The sequence below is a fragment of the Phocoena phocoena genome, chromosome 3 (assembly GCF_963924675.1).
Source record: "Phocoena phocoena chromosome 3, mPhoPho1.1, whole genome shotgun sequence".
NCBI lineage: Eukaryota > Metazoa > Chordata > Mammalia > Artiodactyla > Phocoenidae > Phocoena > Phocoena phocoena.
Window position 1 is genome coordinate 46302675 of NC_089221.1, and position 19031 is coordinate 46321705.

Here is a 19031-nt window from a genome sequence, read left to right on the forward strand (position 1 = left end):
TCTCCTTGTAATATTTTTCTGATAATAAAATGCGACGGTTCTTCAGAGCTTACAGGGTAATGTGCAAACGGCTTAGTCTGACACTTAAGGTGCTCTACATTGCAGGACCCCAATCTACATTTTTTACACCTGCCTCTGCTCCTATAATCAGTTTTCTGTTCCAGGAAGGCTCACTCATACAGGACACCCACTCCTTACCCACTCCCACAAACAATAAGGTAAATGCACAGGCCTACCCTGCCTCATCCAGCCCCTGGAGTATCATCTCCTCCCTCGTTGGCAACCTATATGAAACTTTTATGTTCAAGATCTAGCCTAAGTGGCACTTTTTCTGGGATGCTTCCCAATCATTCTCGTCCTTAGTGTTGAACACACCCTGAGCTCCCCTACAGGACCAGAACACCATGAATTACTCTCTAACATGCAACAGGCTTACTAATATGGCTACCATATTATACTTTCAATGTATATGTCTACATGCCTTGGTTTTTATGTATGTATGTATGTGTGTGTGTCTCTCTCTCTTTCTATATACTTGAATACAAACGCACATATGTAAAAGGCTCATCTCGTCTATAAAAGCCTTTGGAGCAGATATATGTCCTACATTAACCAGGCAAAAACAAAAATTCCTTAGTGAAAGCCTAACTACTGGACTGAGGTTATCTGAAGTCAAAAGGTGCAAAACAACAATAAAATAAAAACCTCCTGTTTTATGTCCCACATGAAAATCGTATCTGGCTAAAAACAGAACTAAAAATGTCATTAGAAGGTGATAATATCAATAAAGACTGAAATCAGGGTTTTGTCTAACTACGAAAAATTTTTATTTCCCACAAGACAAAAGCCTTGACAGAAGTAAGACAGGACTGTTCTTTAACTTTCCTGTGCCTTTATACCTCATCTGCAATGAAGCAAGTGAACAGGTTGATCTCATAAATCTCTTCCACCTCTAAGGATTTTTGGAATTAAAAAAGAAAAGAACTTTTTTTATTGAGCATAACAAAGTTTGATTTCTCTGCAAAATGGCTGACGGCAAGTGGAAAATGGAAAGGGATCCATCACTTATTCATTTTCAGCTCATAACAACTACACGGCTGGGGGATTTCTTCTCCCTCTGGCTACGGCTAATGTCAGACCCATGACTCAGACTGGAACTAGCCCATCTGGGCTGGAACTACGTTCAAGGTCATTTCATCCATTCCTCTGTTTCTCAGCTTAACTGTCATTTTAAATCTGTGCAATGATTAAAGAGTTCTATTTTTGGTTCGTGTTTCTTCTTTCCCCAAGAATAGACATCTGGTAACCTGATATCGATTGATATTTGACACTTTTGTTAATAATCAAAATCTCAATATTTCACAGAATCAGAAAAATTAGTTGGAGGGGGCTTTGAGGTCATCCAGGGTGAGGGAAAAGCAAAGTCTAAGTAACGTGACAATTTTTAGACAAAGTGGACAGAAGGTCCACATGAGGCCCTCACCGCTCTAATGTTTCTTCCGTGGCTGCCTTCGTACATATTATTTCAAAGTAATCATGGTTAAGTGGTCAGTGAGAGCGTAAATAAAAATATGCTATCCATGAATGCTAGGTAACGAGCTAAAACTAAAGTAAACAACTTCATTGGGCCATCCCATATGCAAGCTGACAAGGGCTCATAAATCACCATGATGGCGATCAAGATCTCAAATGCATACTCTGAGCTCATTTGCCCAGGCCTGTTGATTCAAGCTCCAGTTGCACTGGGTTACCTATATGGCAGTATATAAAGTTCACCTTTTAAGTTTAAAATTAGTTCCCTTCCCAACTAAAGATAGACCACAGTACCTATTAGAGGTGTGCCCCATATTCTGCACTTGACGTAAGTTTTCATTTAAAGTCCCATAACCATCCTGTGAGATAGATTTTTGTTAATCCCGATTTACCGAGAAAGCAGAAGCTCAGAGAAGTTGAAGCAATTTAAGTATCCAAGGCCACAACTCTAGTGGGGTGCATTCATATCCAGAAGAGGAATTGCTAAGCTCATTGGAATTTACGAGATTTAAAGCAGAATCAAGATAAAGGTTCACATTTGTCATCGGCTATTCTGTTCCACTTTTCTCTTGGCATCTAATAATTAATCACTATTAGTGAATCAACCTCAGTCTCTCCTCACCCTGTTCCAGCTTGTACTTTGCTGTCCCACGTCCTCACTCCGAGGCAACAGGTCCTTAGGGGATGGCCCAGCATTTGGATGTGACAACCCACCCATGCTGCTACTGGGCCATGACTCAAGGAGCCAACAGGTGAAGAAGGTGACGCCAGCTATTGGTGCTAAAAAAGACTCACGCCACGTGAAATACCCTATGTCTATAAATCTCCCCTCTCCAGCTGGTTCTCTCCCTCCTCCGCACCCCCAAGGCCAACTGTCCTCTCTTAAACATTCACACACGCACGTGACCCCTCTGGGATTTCTTTTTTCCTCTGAGACTGTCCCAAAGGTTTATCCCAACCAGATTTCAGCATTCCTGAGGTGGGAGGGGGGCAGGAACACGAAGCGGTCAGCCTGTCTCCAGCCAAGGGCAGCCCTGCTCCTAGGTCAGCCCAGTCAGAGTCCTTCTGCCATCCCCCCTCCTCCTCTCACTGTCTAATATGCCTTCCTACTTTTCTTTCCTTCAATCTTCACTCTTCACTCTATCCACGAGCCCAGCTTCCTTTCCCATTTTGCCCCAATAAGGAAACAAACCTCCAAGGCAACTCCATAGTAATAGGTCATTTAAAAAATCCTAAAAACTGCTTACACCTTCCCTGAGTTCATTCTATACCTTCTCTATCTGCTGCCGCCCTCCCCACTATTAAGCTTCAGCCCATCCAATTCTATCTGCCTCCACCTCAAACCCCCTGCCAGCTCAGAATTTCAGATCTGCTTTAGTCACTTGGTCTTCTCATCCACTGACCCTATTATCCTTCATTTTACATCTGTGCCCTGTTTACCACCTGACTGCTAGGCTGACTCCCAGCCTAACAAGCCATCCATCCCACCATCATACTCTTCCTAGGAGCTAGGAGCTAGCAAGGTCCTGTGCCCGTCCTGACATGATACAGAGAACAAGAAAGGCAGAATCAGTTGCACAACAGAATTCCCTCTAGGGATGATATTTTGCTAAAATGGCTCTTGCTAGTTTGGAATCTAGTACTCACTAAATAAATAAATTAGCACATATTTTGAAAATGCAGCCTGAGCACAAACACTTGTTTCCCTATCTCCCAGTCCTTCCCCCGGATGCTACATTCAGAAGAAGAGTTACCTTTACATCTATTAAGAAGCATGTGGATCTTGGACAAGTTTAACTGAGCCTCAGTTTTTCATCTTTAAAAATGGGACAAACTGTTTTGGTGTGTAGTGTACTGCTTCTGGAACTGAGTTAGAAATGTAAGGTTTGAGGTATGAGTAACCATCAGGATCATATCTCACATCAGAAAGTAAGGCACATACTGATACCTCCTGATCAGTGTAGTCAAACACTACAAAGACTACATTATCAAATGGATAATGCTAAAATGTTTGAAAATAAGGCTAAAGGACAACAAGTAATTTTTCCACTGAATTCTACTTTGGAGAGAACAAATTCCTCTCATACAGGGACTGAATATTCAGCCTGTAATGATGCAAGCCCTCTTCTGGCTCTTCGACTATGTACCCTTTATTATTTTACTGCTTTTTAACACTATCTAGAAAAATTAAGATGTAGGCCCAAACAGTATCTTCCAGGAGAAAGTAAACTAATCTTTCCTGATGCATATTAAAGAAATAAGACTATTTCTAGTAAATAAAAATTCCTATGATTTCTTGTAACCCCACTATCCCTTACCCTTACGGAGATCTAAGAGACCACACTGAGAATATAAGATTGAGAAAACAAAGAGCAGAAAATCAACGTGTGTATCAAAGATAATATTAATTAGTTTCATTCTAATCAGAGCATATTGTTGAAACTGACTTGAAATCTTCAAAATAAAAAAAGTACAAGAAGATGGGTGCTTACTTACAAAAAAGGGAAGGGGCAGGTCAGCAAATAGCCACCTAACACCTAATCTAAAAAAAAAAAAAAGTTCAAGACTTTCACCTGTGTCTATCTAAATTTTAATATGCTTTTTAGCAAAATTACAGCTTTTTCATCCTTTGCAGTCTTGAACCTCTTTTGTGAAATAAGGTTCCTAGCAAATAATGAAATGACACATATATATTTAAAGCACCCATGAAAGCATTTCTATCTGTTTATTAAAAACTGTTATAAAGTCCTTTCAATTTTGAAATTTATCTTCTTCCTAAATCCTTGTGACAAAGCTCATCATTGTTAAAGTTGTAGCTCATTATTTTTCTGAGGCTTGAAAAAAATACCTAGTGAATATAAAATAGAACCGTTCTTGGTCAAAGAATGTACTCCTATTCTAAACTTTGAACTTGATGTAAGGCATAAAAAAGTCACCTAAGAAATGCTCTTTTCTTTATAATTCAGTATAGTTTATAATTCTTTAAATATACACATGATAATTTTATTTTTATATAATTCTTTTTTAAAAAGTAATTTTCCACTGTAATGAAATAGCTGTTCCTTCTCCCTAATGGGTATGGATTGGAATGATCAGGTAGAATTAGAAGGAGACTAGCAATAGGAAAACATTTTGATGTATCCTCTCAAAATATTTTGGAGAGTATTATTTAAGATGTCTTTATTCATGTTTCGGTCTAAAGCAAAAAACAAAGCAACCAAAACAGTGCTATGCCAACAATGGAAAGCAGCCTTAAAAATCAGCTGGTTATTTTCTGAAATGAAGAAGACAGACATCAGCCTGGACTTACTGCACAATGTCAGCCTCATCTTTGCCTGTTCGCTATGGACACATCCCTGTCAGGCCTTGCTTTCTACTCTCCAGACCTGTTTATGACAGGCCGAGGTGTTTCCTATTATGGTGCCTATGTCTGCAAGCACACTGCTTGCCAGCAATAAATGTCAGAGGCTGCCACAATAGGGATTACACTGCAGCAGGCCAGAGATGCTGCCAGGAACCCAAGCACGAGCTGGGTAAAACTGCACAGAATACTCTGTAACAGGCAAAAACCAACAAACACAACCTTTTCTTCCCAGGCTAGCAGGGAAAGTATTCAGATATGTCATTTTTACTGGGAACAAACCTATAAGAAGAATGTTATTGCTAAAACAGGTACAGTGGAGAGAGAACAGCTTAAGGCCATCAATATGACTTGTATGGCTTTTGTCTGTATAATACAAACTTTTAATTTAACTGAGATGAAACTAAACCCAGCATAAACGATGTTAAAATTTCTGATGAGCATCTATAAGCAGGAGAGAGATTTTTAAGTGTGAAATGATCAGGACTCTTGTCAATAACAGAAAAGCCACTTGCTTGCAAGATATCAACTATCATGTACAGACCCTGTCTACCAATCCAAGGTGAAAAATGGCATTTACTTTAACCAACACCATGCATCCGGTACTAATTTATATGACCAACTACAAAATGATATACTGACACTCACTGGGTTTGGGCTAGAAGCCACGTAGGACACTTCAGTATCCCTAGTGGCTGGGTAGAAAATTCACTGGTTATGTACTTGAACAGTTATTGAATCCATATACTTATCAGAAACACGGCTTGTATTCCGTTAACACATTCAAAGATAAAAAGTTGCATCTCCCTCCCACAATTTATGAATATGAGTGGAGATAAAGGCTGCATACAAAACTCCAAATGGTGCAGAGACCCTCTAGAAAATGAACTGCTATGTAAGAAGTCAGGAGATTTCTAACTATAGGTGGACGTGGACAAGTTTTGGGCCTCGTTTTCTAACTGAGATAAGTCAGACAAATGATCACTTCTGCTTCCTTCAGTTCTAACACATAAGGCTTGAGTGTGAGAGGAATAATGGATAACAGTAACAATGATGCTTTGAAATACTGATCATGTTAAATACTACCAAAACTACCAAAGAACTAAGTGGTAGGCAGAAACAGAGTATATTTTCATTTTACTAATTTCTATTAATTCCACTCAAGTGATAATTAGACAGAAAAATTAGGATAAATTTCTTCAACTATTTGACCTAATGTTCAGTAACTCCCTTGCAAAGGGTCTGACAAACAATAAGGTTGAAGCTATTACCCATACAGGAAGAAGAATTTTTATCTTCTAAGCCTTAGGGCTTAGATGAGTAAAAATAAACTTAGTCCCTGAGATTGATCAGTGATTCCTACAGCACTGAGATCAGAACCACTGAATGGTGCTTTTCCAGAATCACCACCACAATACCACTCATACAATTCACCCAATGTTTATTGAGCACCTATTCAATATGGCCTTGTGTCCCATGTGATGGGGGCTGGCAAACGAGTTAAGACTAATGACCTAGTGTAAATGTGACAGGAATAAAACAAAGAAACAAATATTGTACGGAGAGTTAAAAGAACTACAAATAAAGTCCTGTAGGAGGTCAAAGAAGGAAGACATTACACCCAATTAGGGGAGGCTGGGATGGGAGATATGGGAGAAGACAGGACAGAAAAGGCTTCACAGGAGAGGTAGCATTGCAGGTAGACCCTAAAGGATGGTTAAGATTTGTCTGATAAAACTTTTATTTTAGAAAAGCTTCAGTTTTACAGAAAAATTGTGAAAGTAAGTACAGAGAGTTCCCATATGCCCCACACCCCATTTCCTCTATTATTAATATCTTACTTTAGTATAGGATACATTTGTCCCAATTATTGAACCAATATTGATACATTATTATTAACTAAAGCCCACACTTTATTCCGATTTCCTTAGTTTTTACCGAATGTTCTTTTCTGTTCCAGGATTCCATCCAGGATACATTACATTTAGTCAGCATGTCTCCTTAGGCTCCTTTTGACTGTGACAGTTTCTCAAATTTTCCTTGTTTTTGATGACCTTCATAGTCTTGAGGAGTACTGGTCAGGTATTTTGTAGAATGTCCCTCAACTAGGAACTATCTGATGCTATTCTCATGATTAGAGTGGGGTTATACGCTTTTGGTAGAAAAAACTCAGATGTCAGTACCATTTTCATCAGATCACATCAAGGGTACCTACTACAACTTGACTTATCACCGTTGATGTCGACTTTGATCACTGGCTGAGGTAGTGTGTGTTTATCAGGTTTGTCCACAGTAGAGGTACTCTTTCCCTCTTTCCACATTGTGCTTTTTGGAAGGAAGTCAATATGCACAGCCCACACTTAAGGAGTGGAGAGTTATACTTTCCTTCCTTGAGAGCAGAGTATATACATAAATTATTTGGACTTCTTCAGCACAAGGGATTTGTCTCTTCCCCCCATTTAATTATTTATTCAATAAATTATATCAGTTGAACTCATGGCTATTTGTTTTATACCTTGAGTTGTATCTCAACACTAGTTTATTTTCTTGATCAAATAGTTCCAGCGGGGAACTGGGAGCTCTTTCAGTTTGTTCTTGTATCCCTTTGATATGTTCCCATCAACATTTGTTTGGCCACTTCCTTACTTTCTGGAACTGCAACATGGCTCCAGCCTCATTTCCTGCCCCAGTTCTAGAATCAGCTACTTCAAGGAGTCCTGGTTCCTTTTATTGGAGAATGGTATTAGAAACCAAGATGAGGGTGCTAGATGTGTTCAATGCTACTGGGGTGTCATTGCTTTAGGTTCTCTCGGCTGACTGAACAAGGAAATGTTTGCATATACTTGATGGTAAAGTTGCTGAGAAGTGCCATGGAAGGCTATGTCCTGAACACAGTTTTCTTAACATTAAGTATTAATAAGAGATTCTGTGCCTGGGTTACTTTCAGTCTCATTCAGAGGAATAACAGGGTGCATTCATTTATGAAAAAAAAGTCACTGGACTGTTATCCACTATTTAGGTATTTCTGCTAGAAACAGCTTAGAGAGTTTTAGATGTTCTGAGAAAACCTCAGGCCAGGTTGATGGGCTCTACCATAAAATTACACAAAGAAACAAAAGGTAAACTCCAAGAAAAGTCACTGATGGGGAGAAGAGCAAATGAAACATTCCAAGAGTCCTATTTGGTTCACATCAACATCATGAGGCCACCATTCTCTCTTAAAAGGTCACTGGAGGCTTAAGTCTCAGGATGGCAAACTCTCACCCCACAAAATAAGAAAAGAAAGATGATATCCCTTTATAGATGGATATAAAGGACCTAACATTATTGAGCACCCACTATGTTCCTGACTCTGTCTAGACAATTTCCATCTTTTAATTCATTAAATCATCACAGTAACGCTTTAACAGAAGAGGAAGCTGAAGCACAGAAGGTAAGTTGTCCCATTTAGATTTAGTAAAGGGCGGAGAGTGAATCCAATGCAGGCAGTCTGGCTGCAGGAGAGTGCTCTAAATCCATAGACCATTCTGCCTGCGGAATGAATGCCTAATGAATGGGAAGACTTCTGCTGATGATAGCTGGCATTTTCTCCTCTAGTGGGGAAATCCCGTTAATGGCAGAGAAGAAAAACCATAGGTTGTTTAAAACAGACATACCTTTCTAACCAAAAGTGACTCCCCAGATGGTTCTTACTGCCAATTTAGACTAGTACAATGAAAAGTATGCCCATTGTCTGTGAGTGGTAAGTAAAATGCTTTAAGGTGGCGTGGATGAGTATTTTCTGATTTTGTTACAAATTAATTTCAATGCATATTAAAAAAATTAGAACATTATATTAAAAAATAACGTATTTTAATATTATAATAAAAATAACTAGAACATCAAATCCATGATTTCATGTAATTCCTTGCTTAAGATGAGGCACTCAGGTGGACATTTAACTTTAAAAAATAAATGCTTTAAATGAAAGCATTTAATGTATAGTAGCTATGAATGTACACAGGAAGTCTGAGAACACTAATTTTGACTTGTTATTTATTATAGAATAAAGGTCACAGTTTTCTTCTGAAAAATGTGATGTTCTTATATTACAAGGAGTATATGACACATGGTTTTCCTTAGTCTCTCCTTTCCAGTATAGTCTAGGGTTAGAATAAATTGCATGTAATTTATTAAGCAGCCAGTATATGCTATTCGGCAAAGTGAGCTTTCTATATATTATATCTAATGCTCTTAACAACCTTCAATTTTATTTTCCCCTTTTATTATGTCCATTTAGAAATGAAGAAATTGAGATTCAGAGAAGTGAGGCATGTTCCCCAAAACATTAGGGAGGAAGCAGCAGAGCCAGAAATTGAAACCAAGTCCACCTGACAAAAGACATCTATGTCCTTTCCACTCTACAAAGCTGCCATAAGCATTGGTGTATATGTCAGGAGAAAGAGTAAATACCATTCATCCCCATCACACACAAAACACAGCAAAACAGGCACAAAAAAACCCCCAGAATATTCAACAATAATAACAAAGAAAAATACTTCATTAAAGATAAAATATTCTCTAAGTGTAAAGGATAATAAAGCTATGATCACTGCAGTTGGTAATCCAATTTAACAAATTTCCCGATGGACAAAGCAGAATTTTTTGTTGTTTAAGCAAACAGGAAGGCTCACCCCTCCCCATCCTAATCCCTGTTCGAGTAAATAAAAGAAAATGCCGTCTTAAAATGTCTTTTAAAACTAATGTGAACAGCAAACTAAAGGGCTACCCATGCTCTATTTCCTAGAAAGATCTCAGGCTAAAAGTGCCAATTCAACTATCACAACTAGCCAGGTACAGAGCTAGCCCTGGCAGAGCTATGCTGTCACAAAATAAACTCCAGCTATTTGCAGTTTAAAAGGATTGGTTTCTTTCTGAAAAAGAGAAAATCAGATTCTACATAGCATTTTATGGATCAACTGAAAATCATTATCAGCATTTCACATCTGCCATAATTATACGTATCTTAAGGAATAGCTACAATCTATGACTATCATAGGAATCTTCTTAAATTGAACAAAATCATTACCTATCATCCTTGCTATTTGGGGAAAAAATGTGCTTAATCTATTCATACACTGGGAAAAGTGCTATTTTATCTTGGCCAAGCCTTTTGTTTTGGAAAAAAAAAGACATAGTTCATAACACTCTGAGACGAGAAGTTACCGCTTTCCTATAATTAAATCAAAATGCAATAACTGAAAGCAATTTCTCAAGTAATGACTAATTTACTGAATCACAAAAATAGAAGTTTTTGATAATTAAATGTTAAGGATATTTAAGCTTACTGCCACTAAATACTGATACAGAAACTGAGTTGATGACAGTAGAGATAAATAAAGATTTGCTTTAATCTTTACTGTTTTATTAAGTTCAAGTCAAGGGCTTCACTATTCAATGAAACATAAAAATATCTGTTTAAAGTGCTTCCCTCTTTCTATTATTACTTAAAATAAAAGCAAAGAAAGTATTTTTTTAAACAGTGATCATAAAAATAAGCATGCACAGTCTGTCATATTAACTTTAAGGCTCTATATGTAAACAACATAAATCTTTGGTAAATCTACTTTTATAAAGTAGGTGAAAAAGCAGATAGCAAACTCAAAGCATCAGTAAGCTGAATTTCTATATTTACGAAAGATGTATTCTTTTAAAATTTAGAGTTTTCCTTTAGGTATGCTGATTAACTCTCAACAACTCTGTATGACTATGCCAATAAGTTTTAGTATTTTGAAGTAAATGACTGTTATTTGCTATTTGCTCTTCATAAAATTAAAATGCCTTTTCCAACTAGTTTCACCTTCCTTCTCAGCAAAATTAAACATTTATTTCTGTTCTGAGCTATCTTATAATCATGTAATGCTGAAAAATCTTAAGATTTAGCCACTTCTGTAAACATTCTATATTCATTCCAGGACCACTCTTGCCCAGAAGAAAATATATCAGCAGTCACAGAAAGCTGTAGTATATGTTAAGTATGCATTGACTATTAAAAAGCAGCAGGGGGAGCAGAGCGCAAAAACACTAAGATAAAGCACCCCAGAAAAGCAACTTAATTTATAGGCAACAGAAACATGATAGAGATCTTTGTTAAAAGCCAAACAGACAAACTAAATTCCATATAAAAGTCATGTTCACATTTGCAAAGCTGGCCTACGTACGTCTAGAAAGAACTAAAGAAAAACCTTAAGTCTCTTAGAAGGATGCCTGAATCCTAACTTCAAGGCAGACTTTCAGCTTGAAGCATGGTAGGTTCCAGCAATGCCAAGCCTCGAACTGCCCCAAATTTAGAGAGAAGAAACAATACATTTTTGTAGTAGTATATTTTGGGGGAAAATCAAGATGATTTTTTCTCCTTCAAACATCACCACACTTACATTGAAGATGTGGTGAAATGTGCATTATTAGGTCACAAGAGAATAAAGTTACAGGGTTCCACAGCATAACCCTTGAGGCTTAGATCCTAGCCTGCACTCCTCACATCCTCATTTACTTTCTATGAGAGAAAGGTAACCAAAAACACTGTGAAGCTATTCTGCCTTAAAAACAGTCTCAAGAGTTACTTTAGCTTTGCAAAACCTGTACAAAAGGATGGAAATGTACCTACCAATCCCACCTTATATTTAATATTTTCTCAAAATTAATCAGTGCTGTTTTTTCAGTTTTAGAATAAAAGAGAAAAAGTATTTAGCTGTCTGGAATTCTGTAGCTGAAATTTAAGAAAAGATTAAGCTTCTATTTAGAACTTCAAAATGTTTGTGTCTATATTATACTAAAAAAAGTATAAATATAATTTAAGCATTTTTTACAATACAGAACTGTGCACTAAAGACAGTTATTAAGAATTGTATTATAAAAACCCATGAAACTTAAAACATCAAGTATAAATGACAACTGAATGGTAAAAAAAATATTTTAGCCAAGTAGGCAACCAATCAAGTTTAACCTAAACCTTCAATAATAATACCAATAATGGCAGGTATAGTCCCTGTCAGACACTATTAGCTAACTATTTTACACATATTCTTTCAAATTCTTACACTGACCTTTCGAAATATCATTGTGCTCATCTTATGCTAAGGAAACCGAAGCTAAAAAATGTTTGTCATTTCTCTAATGTAACTCAGCTAGTAAGGAACAAAACTATGATTCAACTTCCAGGTCTGTCTGCCTCCAAAGCTTTGAGACCTCACCAAAACCTCTCTTAACTCTAGCAGGGAGGTTTCAAAGGAAATCTGTACAAATCTTGGGCAGATTAATGGGCTTATTAGGCTAAATGCTATAGATTTAACCTCTCAAACTAAATGCCATCTGGAGTCTCTTACCCTACTTGGTACAAGCATCCTACATGTATTATAGCCAACGTTGGCAGTAGCCAAAAATTCAATAATTTTCCTGTCTCAATACCATCAATAAGCATTATGCACATTACAATCCCAATCAGGAAGTACATCTAGTTGCTTCTAAAGCATCATTTAAAAACTAATAGTTCAGATTCCTTCTATTAAGATTTTTTAAAATATGAAGAATTCATTAACCCAATTTGTTAAATGAGTTTGAGGAATCAATTTCCTTCTTCCTAACACCCAAATCCACCTCCATAATAAATATTTTCTCTACATAATCACTTAAAAATCCTGATTTCTTACTAGTATTTTATTGTGTCATTTTAATCTATTAGAGTACTTTTTTTTAAGCCTGAAAAAGAGAAGAAAACAAAAACTTCATGACTTTTCAAGGGAAACACTGGTTTGGTTCGAACAAGTACATGTGAAAAGAATGGATGGCAATAAGACTAATAATCAAAAGCAATGTTTCAGACTTATTCATTCACACTCAAGAGATGCTCGACAACCTAGCGGACATGTGACGCAAGTTGTCACATTTCCAGTTCAGACTTAGGTTCGGCATCACTCCTGGGGACCTTTAGACCAGCTGCTCCAACTCAGTTTACAGCTCATGTGGATGTGACTTATTTGTGCCCTTGTTATCTGGCTGAAGGGTAACCTTACAACCTTTACCAAGAGCTCTTATTCCTTCTATGCTAATCCGTTTTCATCTATAAAAGTCACAGGAGCTTAGCACTCATTTAGAAATGAACGGGTTTTTTAAAAGAAAGAAATGAATGAATTAGACATGAAAAGTTTAATCAACAGCTTCAGCTGAGTTGAATTTTTTAATGTTAAAAATAAGTGTCAAGTGAGAGAGTGTCATGGACATATATATACACTACCAAATGTAAAACAGATAGCTAGTGGAAGCAGCCACATAGCACAGGGAGATCAGCTCAGTGCTTTGTGACCACCTAGAGGGGTGGGATAGGGAGGGTGGGAGGCAGGGAGATGCAAGAGGGAAGAGATATGGGAACATATGTATATGTATAACTGATTCACTTTGTTATAAAGCAGAAACTAACACACCATTGTAAAGCAATTATACTCCAATAAAGATGTTAAAAAAAGTGTCATGTCAATAATCTTACAAGACACAAACACAGCTAGAATGACTATATTTTGAAAAAGTCTTTTCTTACTTAACCTAGATTTCACTTCAACCAAATAAATTCACCTCCTACACTAAACCTGTAAATTAACCTAAAGTCTGAGGGGCCTTCACAATAAAGATTAAAAAAAAAAAAATCCCTGTCTTTAAAAGACAGGAATTTTAAAAGAAAGAAATGCCCTTAAAAGAAAGAAATCATTTTGACCAATCACTGTGACCTCAAGTTTTATTTTTTCATCTTAAAGTATAGATAAATTAATACTTGACAGTTGAAGTCATTCACAATACATGATTAGATTTCATGTTAATTTTTAAATTCAAATAGAGGTCTCATCATTAAGAGTATGGATTAGCGGGAAAGTAATTGTAGCCGCTGAGGTTCACTGTGCTAAAAAAGTACTGTCAAATCATCTCGAAAATATAAGCAAAGGCTTGCACATCTTTTGGTGCCTTCTGGTTTTTCCTTTTACTACACAGAATTAACCAGACAAGAGAATAAGAACTCAGGCCCACTGCAGAATGGTCCCATTCGGCGTTTAGGACACTGGAGATACTCAGCATATGTCTACTGCTATTATGAACCAAATTATGAAAGAACAATCTATATGTTATAAAATGAATCAACGAACTAAGAATTTGTTAGCCAGATGAGAACAATGGCACCTGATGCCACGGCAGGGAGTAAGAGAGTAATAACCCATCATTTTGATGCGGAGCCATACCAAATTTAGAAATGAGGCTTCAATGACAGAAAAAAAAAAATACAGATTTGATCATCAGTGTGCATATGGGTAGGTCAGTGTGCTTACGGGTAGATTAGTGCCCTCAGATAGTGACTGGGGCGTCCTTTTTATCTTATTTGAAGCTAACTTTTTACTTAAAAACCATGCTGTCTGCATAAGCATTGTCAACAGATAAGACAATCAAGTGGGTGATATGCTATATTTTTTAAAACTGCATGAGAAAAAAAAAGGTGGGATAAAAACTATAGTAAACTAAAAAAAAAAAAAAAGCATAGCTCTCTGAAAAATATGTGCATGTAGATAAACAGTAAAATGGTATACCTTCCTGACCTTGTAAATAGGTGGCCAAAGATCTTTAAATATCTTTAGGGGCAACTGTTATTAATCACCACACAAAGTTACCAGTCCTTACTGGCTAAATCCCTCAGCCACCTGCATCCAACATGCCCATGCCTCCTTTCCTATCCCCTGAGCCAAACAATCATTAAAAACATACATAAGCCCAATTATTTCCTTACATAACTGAAGATTGTTTTAAAAAAAAAAACAAACAAGGAATTCCAAAAAATACACCAAAACTGACAACACTCTACCTTGCTTTAAGACTGTGCCAGGCTAAGGGTTGATTCTCAGCCCTCAAACCTCCACTATCCACCAAGACCAGCACTGTGGCATACGGCACAAATGCCCCATTGAAGCATCACTGTAACTAAATAACCTCAGAAAACTGGACTCTCTCTCCAAGATTCACGGAAACAAAGGCAGTGATCACAATGAACCTTAACTTTGACGTCCCCTGTGGACACATATGGCCAAGCAAAAAGATAAAGGCTCAGTTCTTACAGGGTACCCTGACACTTAGATAAACGGGGGTTAAGGTTCCAAGTTCAGTGAACTCTTCTGCGTTTGAGTTCAGTAGGTGGTGACATCCAAGGGATTGCACTGACCTCTAGTAACTCTTATTTTCCACTGGGAATCCCAAGAATACCCTACAACATGGGTTGCCTGTAGACCAGACTCGGTTTCTGTTGCAAGGGCAAAGTCTCACTTAGAAGTACCCCCTCCAAACACACACACACACACACACACACACACACACGAACAGTGCCTTGGGGGTACTGCAGTCAAACTATGTCGAAGTTGCTTTTGCAAAATGTTTAATTTCTCTGGAGTGAACAGAAGAGAGAGGGAAGGCATGGCATCAGGAACCTCCTTCTAAGGGAGCCAAAATGCAGTGAGTGTGACAAACCCCTGTATGTATTTCCCCGGGCCACGGGGACTGGTGGCTTCACCAGCGTGGGAATCAGCAGCCTAGGAGCCTCGGTGAGAGCCGAGCCGGGGCTTACCTTGTTGGAGGCCATCTCACTGACGGAGTGCCTGGTCTGCAGGGTCTCTAGCTGGTCCAGACACCAGTCCAGCTCCTCCAGGGTCTCGCTGGCCAGTTTCTGGTAGGCCTCCTCTGCGAAGAGATAGGGAAAGGGGCACTCAGTTCTCAAGCGCTTCACAGGGCCGCCGGCGAGTTCAAAAGGGGCCATCCTGCCGTACCCCGTCATGCTCGGATGCCCGGTGCCCGCACATGAGGGCTGCTCCTTCATATTGACGAGCCGGGCACCGCGACGGGGGCCGGGGCTCTGCTAACGGTGCGGACGGCCTCGGGAACGCACGCCCTCTCCAGCTTGGCGTCTCTGTTCGGCGTCCAGGAAGGGCGCGCCAAGTGCGGCAAGCCAACTTCTACACGGACCAAAACCCTCAAGATGCGACTTTGAAGAAGTCCTGGTGCCGGAGGACGGCGAAGGGGATGGCGCGCGCGCCCGGGAGCCCGCCCCGCGGAGGGAGCGTCTGGTCCACGGCGCGATCTGCGCGGCGCCCGGCCCCGAGCCGCGGCCCCGCGCCCGCCCCTCCTGCCGAGCCTTCACTCAAAGCGAATGAATCAGCCGCGGCCGGGGGCGCAGCCACCACGTTTCCTGTTTTCTTTCTCAACTCCTCCGGCGGCGGGCGCAGCGCGGCTCCATCGCCGCGGCTTTCCGGGAACACTACCCCTAGCGCCCCGCACGGCCCTTGGCGCCGCCCGGCTCCTCCTCGGCTCTCTCACGCCGAGATCGCCCGGAGCCACGGCCCGCCAGGGGCCCCCGCCGCCCCACCGCCTCGCCGAAGCATCACCCCGCGCGGCCCCGCGCCGCTCGCTCCGAAGCCCGGCTGGGGAGGCGCGGGCGCTAGAGTGTGTGTTAGTGCTGCTGCCAGGGGCCGGGGCGAGGGGAGCGGCGGAAAACCCGGCGTGGAGCGCCCGCCGCCGGCTTGCCCGCCGCCCGGGGTCGCGCCCGCCGCGGGGCTCAGGCGGGCCCTGGGGCGCACGCGCGCGCAACGGCGCACCTGCCCCGCGGGGACCCCGCGCGCCCAGCCGAGCCGAGGCCCTCCCGGTTGCCCAGACGGCCCGAGCCTCCGCGTCTCCACTGTCCCGTGCTTCCTGCGAGCTTTCGCCGGAGAGCCCGACGGGCGGCACAAGATGGTTATTTAGGACCCGCGCAACCGTTTGTGTGGGTTTGGGTTTTAGTGTTTCTGAGGCTTCGTTTCTGAGGGTTTAGGATTTACCTACTTCAAGAGGACAGGGTGGTTGTGCAATCAAAAGTATTTCTATTAAGACCAGACCCTCAGTTCCCAGCCCAGCCTCTGCTAAGAACCATACGTCTAAATTTCGGGATGGACATAAGCAAGAAAACAAAAACATACAATGTTGTGGGTATGAACGGCTTAGAATTCACAGATTTCGCAATATGTTGTGTTTTCACATTCAGAATTGTCTAAGAGTTACAGTAAAGGAAGAGCAATGTGAATGCAGCACGCCGTATGGGCAATTTACGCCCGTCCTGCATACATGCTTCCTTCGTCAGTGGAATTGCAAATCAGGGACCCGGATGGTATTTTGATGCCAATGGGAAGAGTCTGGAAGAGTGTTTCTACCCACCGTGCACAGGAAAAACTACAAACGTGAGAAAATGGAAAGACCACATCCAAAGACAGCGTATGGAAGCAGGTTCTATTTACAAAATTTGACCCTGGGGGAGGTCTACAGTAAGGGATCAATTGCAGAGAACTTCACTATATTAGTATGCAGGTAAGTGAACCTGTTAGAGGAGGGAAAACATCCAAACTCCAAAGAGCCCATCTTACGAAACTTTGTTACTGTCAATTAGAAAGAATACACTGAAAAGCTTACATGAAGTTGGTGAGATCCTTTTCCTTGGTCTTCGAATATACAGGTATTGAAGAAGAAATTCTGCCCTTGAAATTTAGACTCCATAAATGATGAGTGTCACAACAAAAAATTTCATGGACTGAATCTCGGGCTCCTGGGATTTTCCAGATAGGTTTTTATATAACATTTGTAAAAGTTAGAATAACTTTCAAAGTATTTGTTACATGGGCCATGTGGCTTATTATTATCAGGGATTCTTGAACTGTTTTCTATTCACTTTGGGAACTCTAGGTTAAAAATTGCCTCTTTTATTCCACTTTATTTTTCCTGCACCAATCTCTGTAAATATATACTTTTGGGGAACAACAACTACCTAACCTTGCCAGGTGAATTAAAGTGTGATTGGAGCTTTTCCCCCAACAAAAGGAAAAGCCTTAAAGATAATCTTAAATCGTAAGTATAAAGTATTTTATCTGTATAGCCTTTCCCTGATTAAGTATATAAAACTAGAACATGCTTGTTATAAAATTTGAAACATTACACAAAGATGTAATGCAGAAAGTTCCTTGTAATCCCATACCCTAAAGATCACAAATAATAATTAAGCCTATGACCATAACACATTTTCATTTTACTTAATATCTTCCATATGCAACTATAGCATTACCTAGCTGTGATGGAAGTACATGTACTATATAGTTTTATTTTGGCTTTTTTCTTCCAAGGTATAAAATAAGGATGTAGGAATTTTAAGAGGAAATTAACTTATTTTAGGTGATTTGATTTGGGCTACCCATAGTTAGCTCATCCAATGGATTAAAGATGCATGACCATTGTATCTAGGATTTGTTCACTGCCATCTTTCCAGTCACTGGTTATATCTAGGAGCCAGGAATCCCCTCTCCACACCTCAAAGGCTTGGTGTTCCGTGTTCCTCTCCCCTGCTCTCCAACTTTTCCAAAGTCTGAGCCCCAGGGGGACTTCCCAGTCCCCCTCCCATCTTCACCAACTCCTCAAAGCTTTTCAGAAATATAGGCCTTGGACCTAGCAGGATGTGGCACCACGTATTACACTTCAGCGTTTAATTTTTTTTTTTTTTTTTGCCGTACGCGGGCCTCTCACTGTTGGGGCCTCTCCTGTTGCTCAGGCTCCGGATGCACAGGCTCAGCGGCCATGGCTCACGGGCTCAGCCGCTCCGCGGCATGTGGGATCCTCCCGGACCGGGGCACGAACCCGTGTCCCCTGCATCGGCAGGCGGACTCTCAACCACTGCGCCACCAGGGAAGCCCAGTATTTACTTTTTAATTGTAATAGTGAAGAAGTAATTCAGTCAAGTTTCAATGCCTCAAGACATTATGTACTTAAATACAGGACTTGCTCTTAAGAAGGCAGTACAGCGACAAGAGGGACAGCTTGTTTCAGAAGGTCTACTTTACGTCCCAATCATAGATTAGTCATTTTGACAAAATCAGCATTTGAGTATAATAAGAATGTGGCCTGTGTATGTATTTTGTTATTTTTATTTTTTTAAACACCTTTATTGTGTATGTATTTTAAGTTCTAACTACTTCTGCATGCACTGTATAAATATGGAGAATGAAAAAAGAAAAAAAAAAAAAAGACCAGAGCACACCTACATACCAATAAGTAAGAAAATAAT

The 19031-nt window shown here is 40.0% G+C and overlaps 1 protein-coding gene across 4 annotated transcripts in view; it reads right to left on the reverse strand.

Annotated features, from left to right (window-relative positions):
* PDE4D (phosphodiesterase 4D) overlaps positions 1 to 19031 on the reverse strand; it is an 867194-nt gene that overhangs the window by 35011 nt on the left and 813152 nt on the right. For all 4 annotated transcript variants that reach the window (XM_065873344.1, XM_065873345.1, XM_065873346.1 and 1 more), the window contains exon 6: positions 15525 to 15637. In XM_065873344.1, the coding sequence (XP_065729416.1) occupies positions 15525 to 15637 (113 nt within the window). The remainder of the gene's footprint in view (positions 1 to 15524; positions 15638 to 19031) is intronic.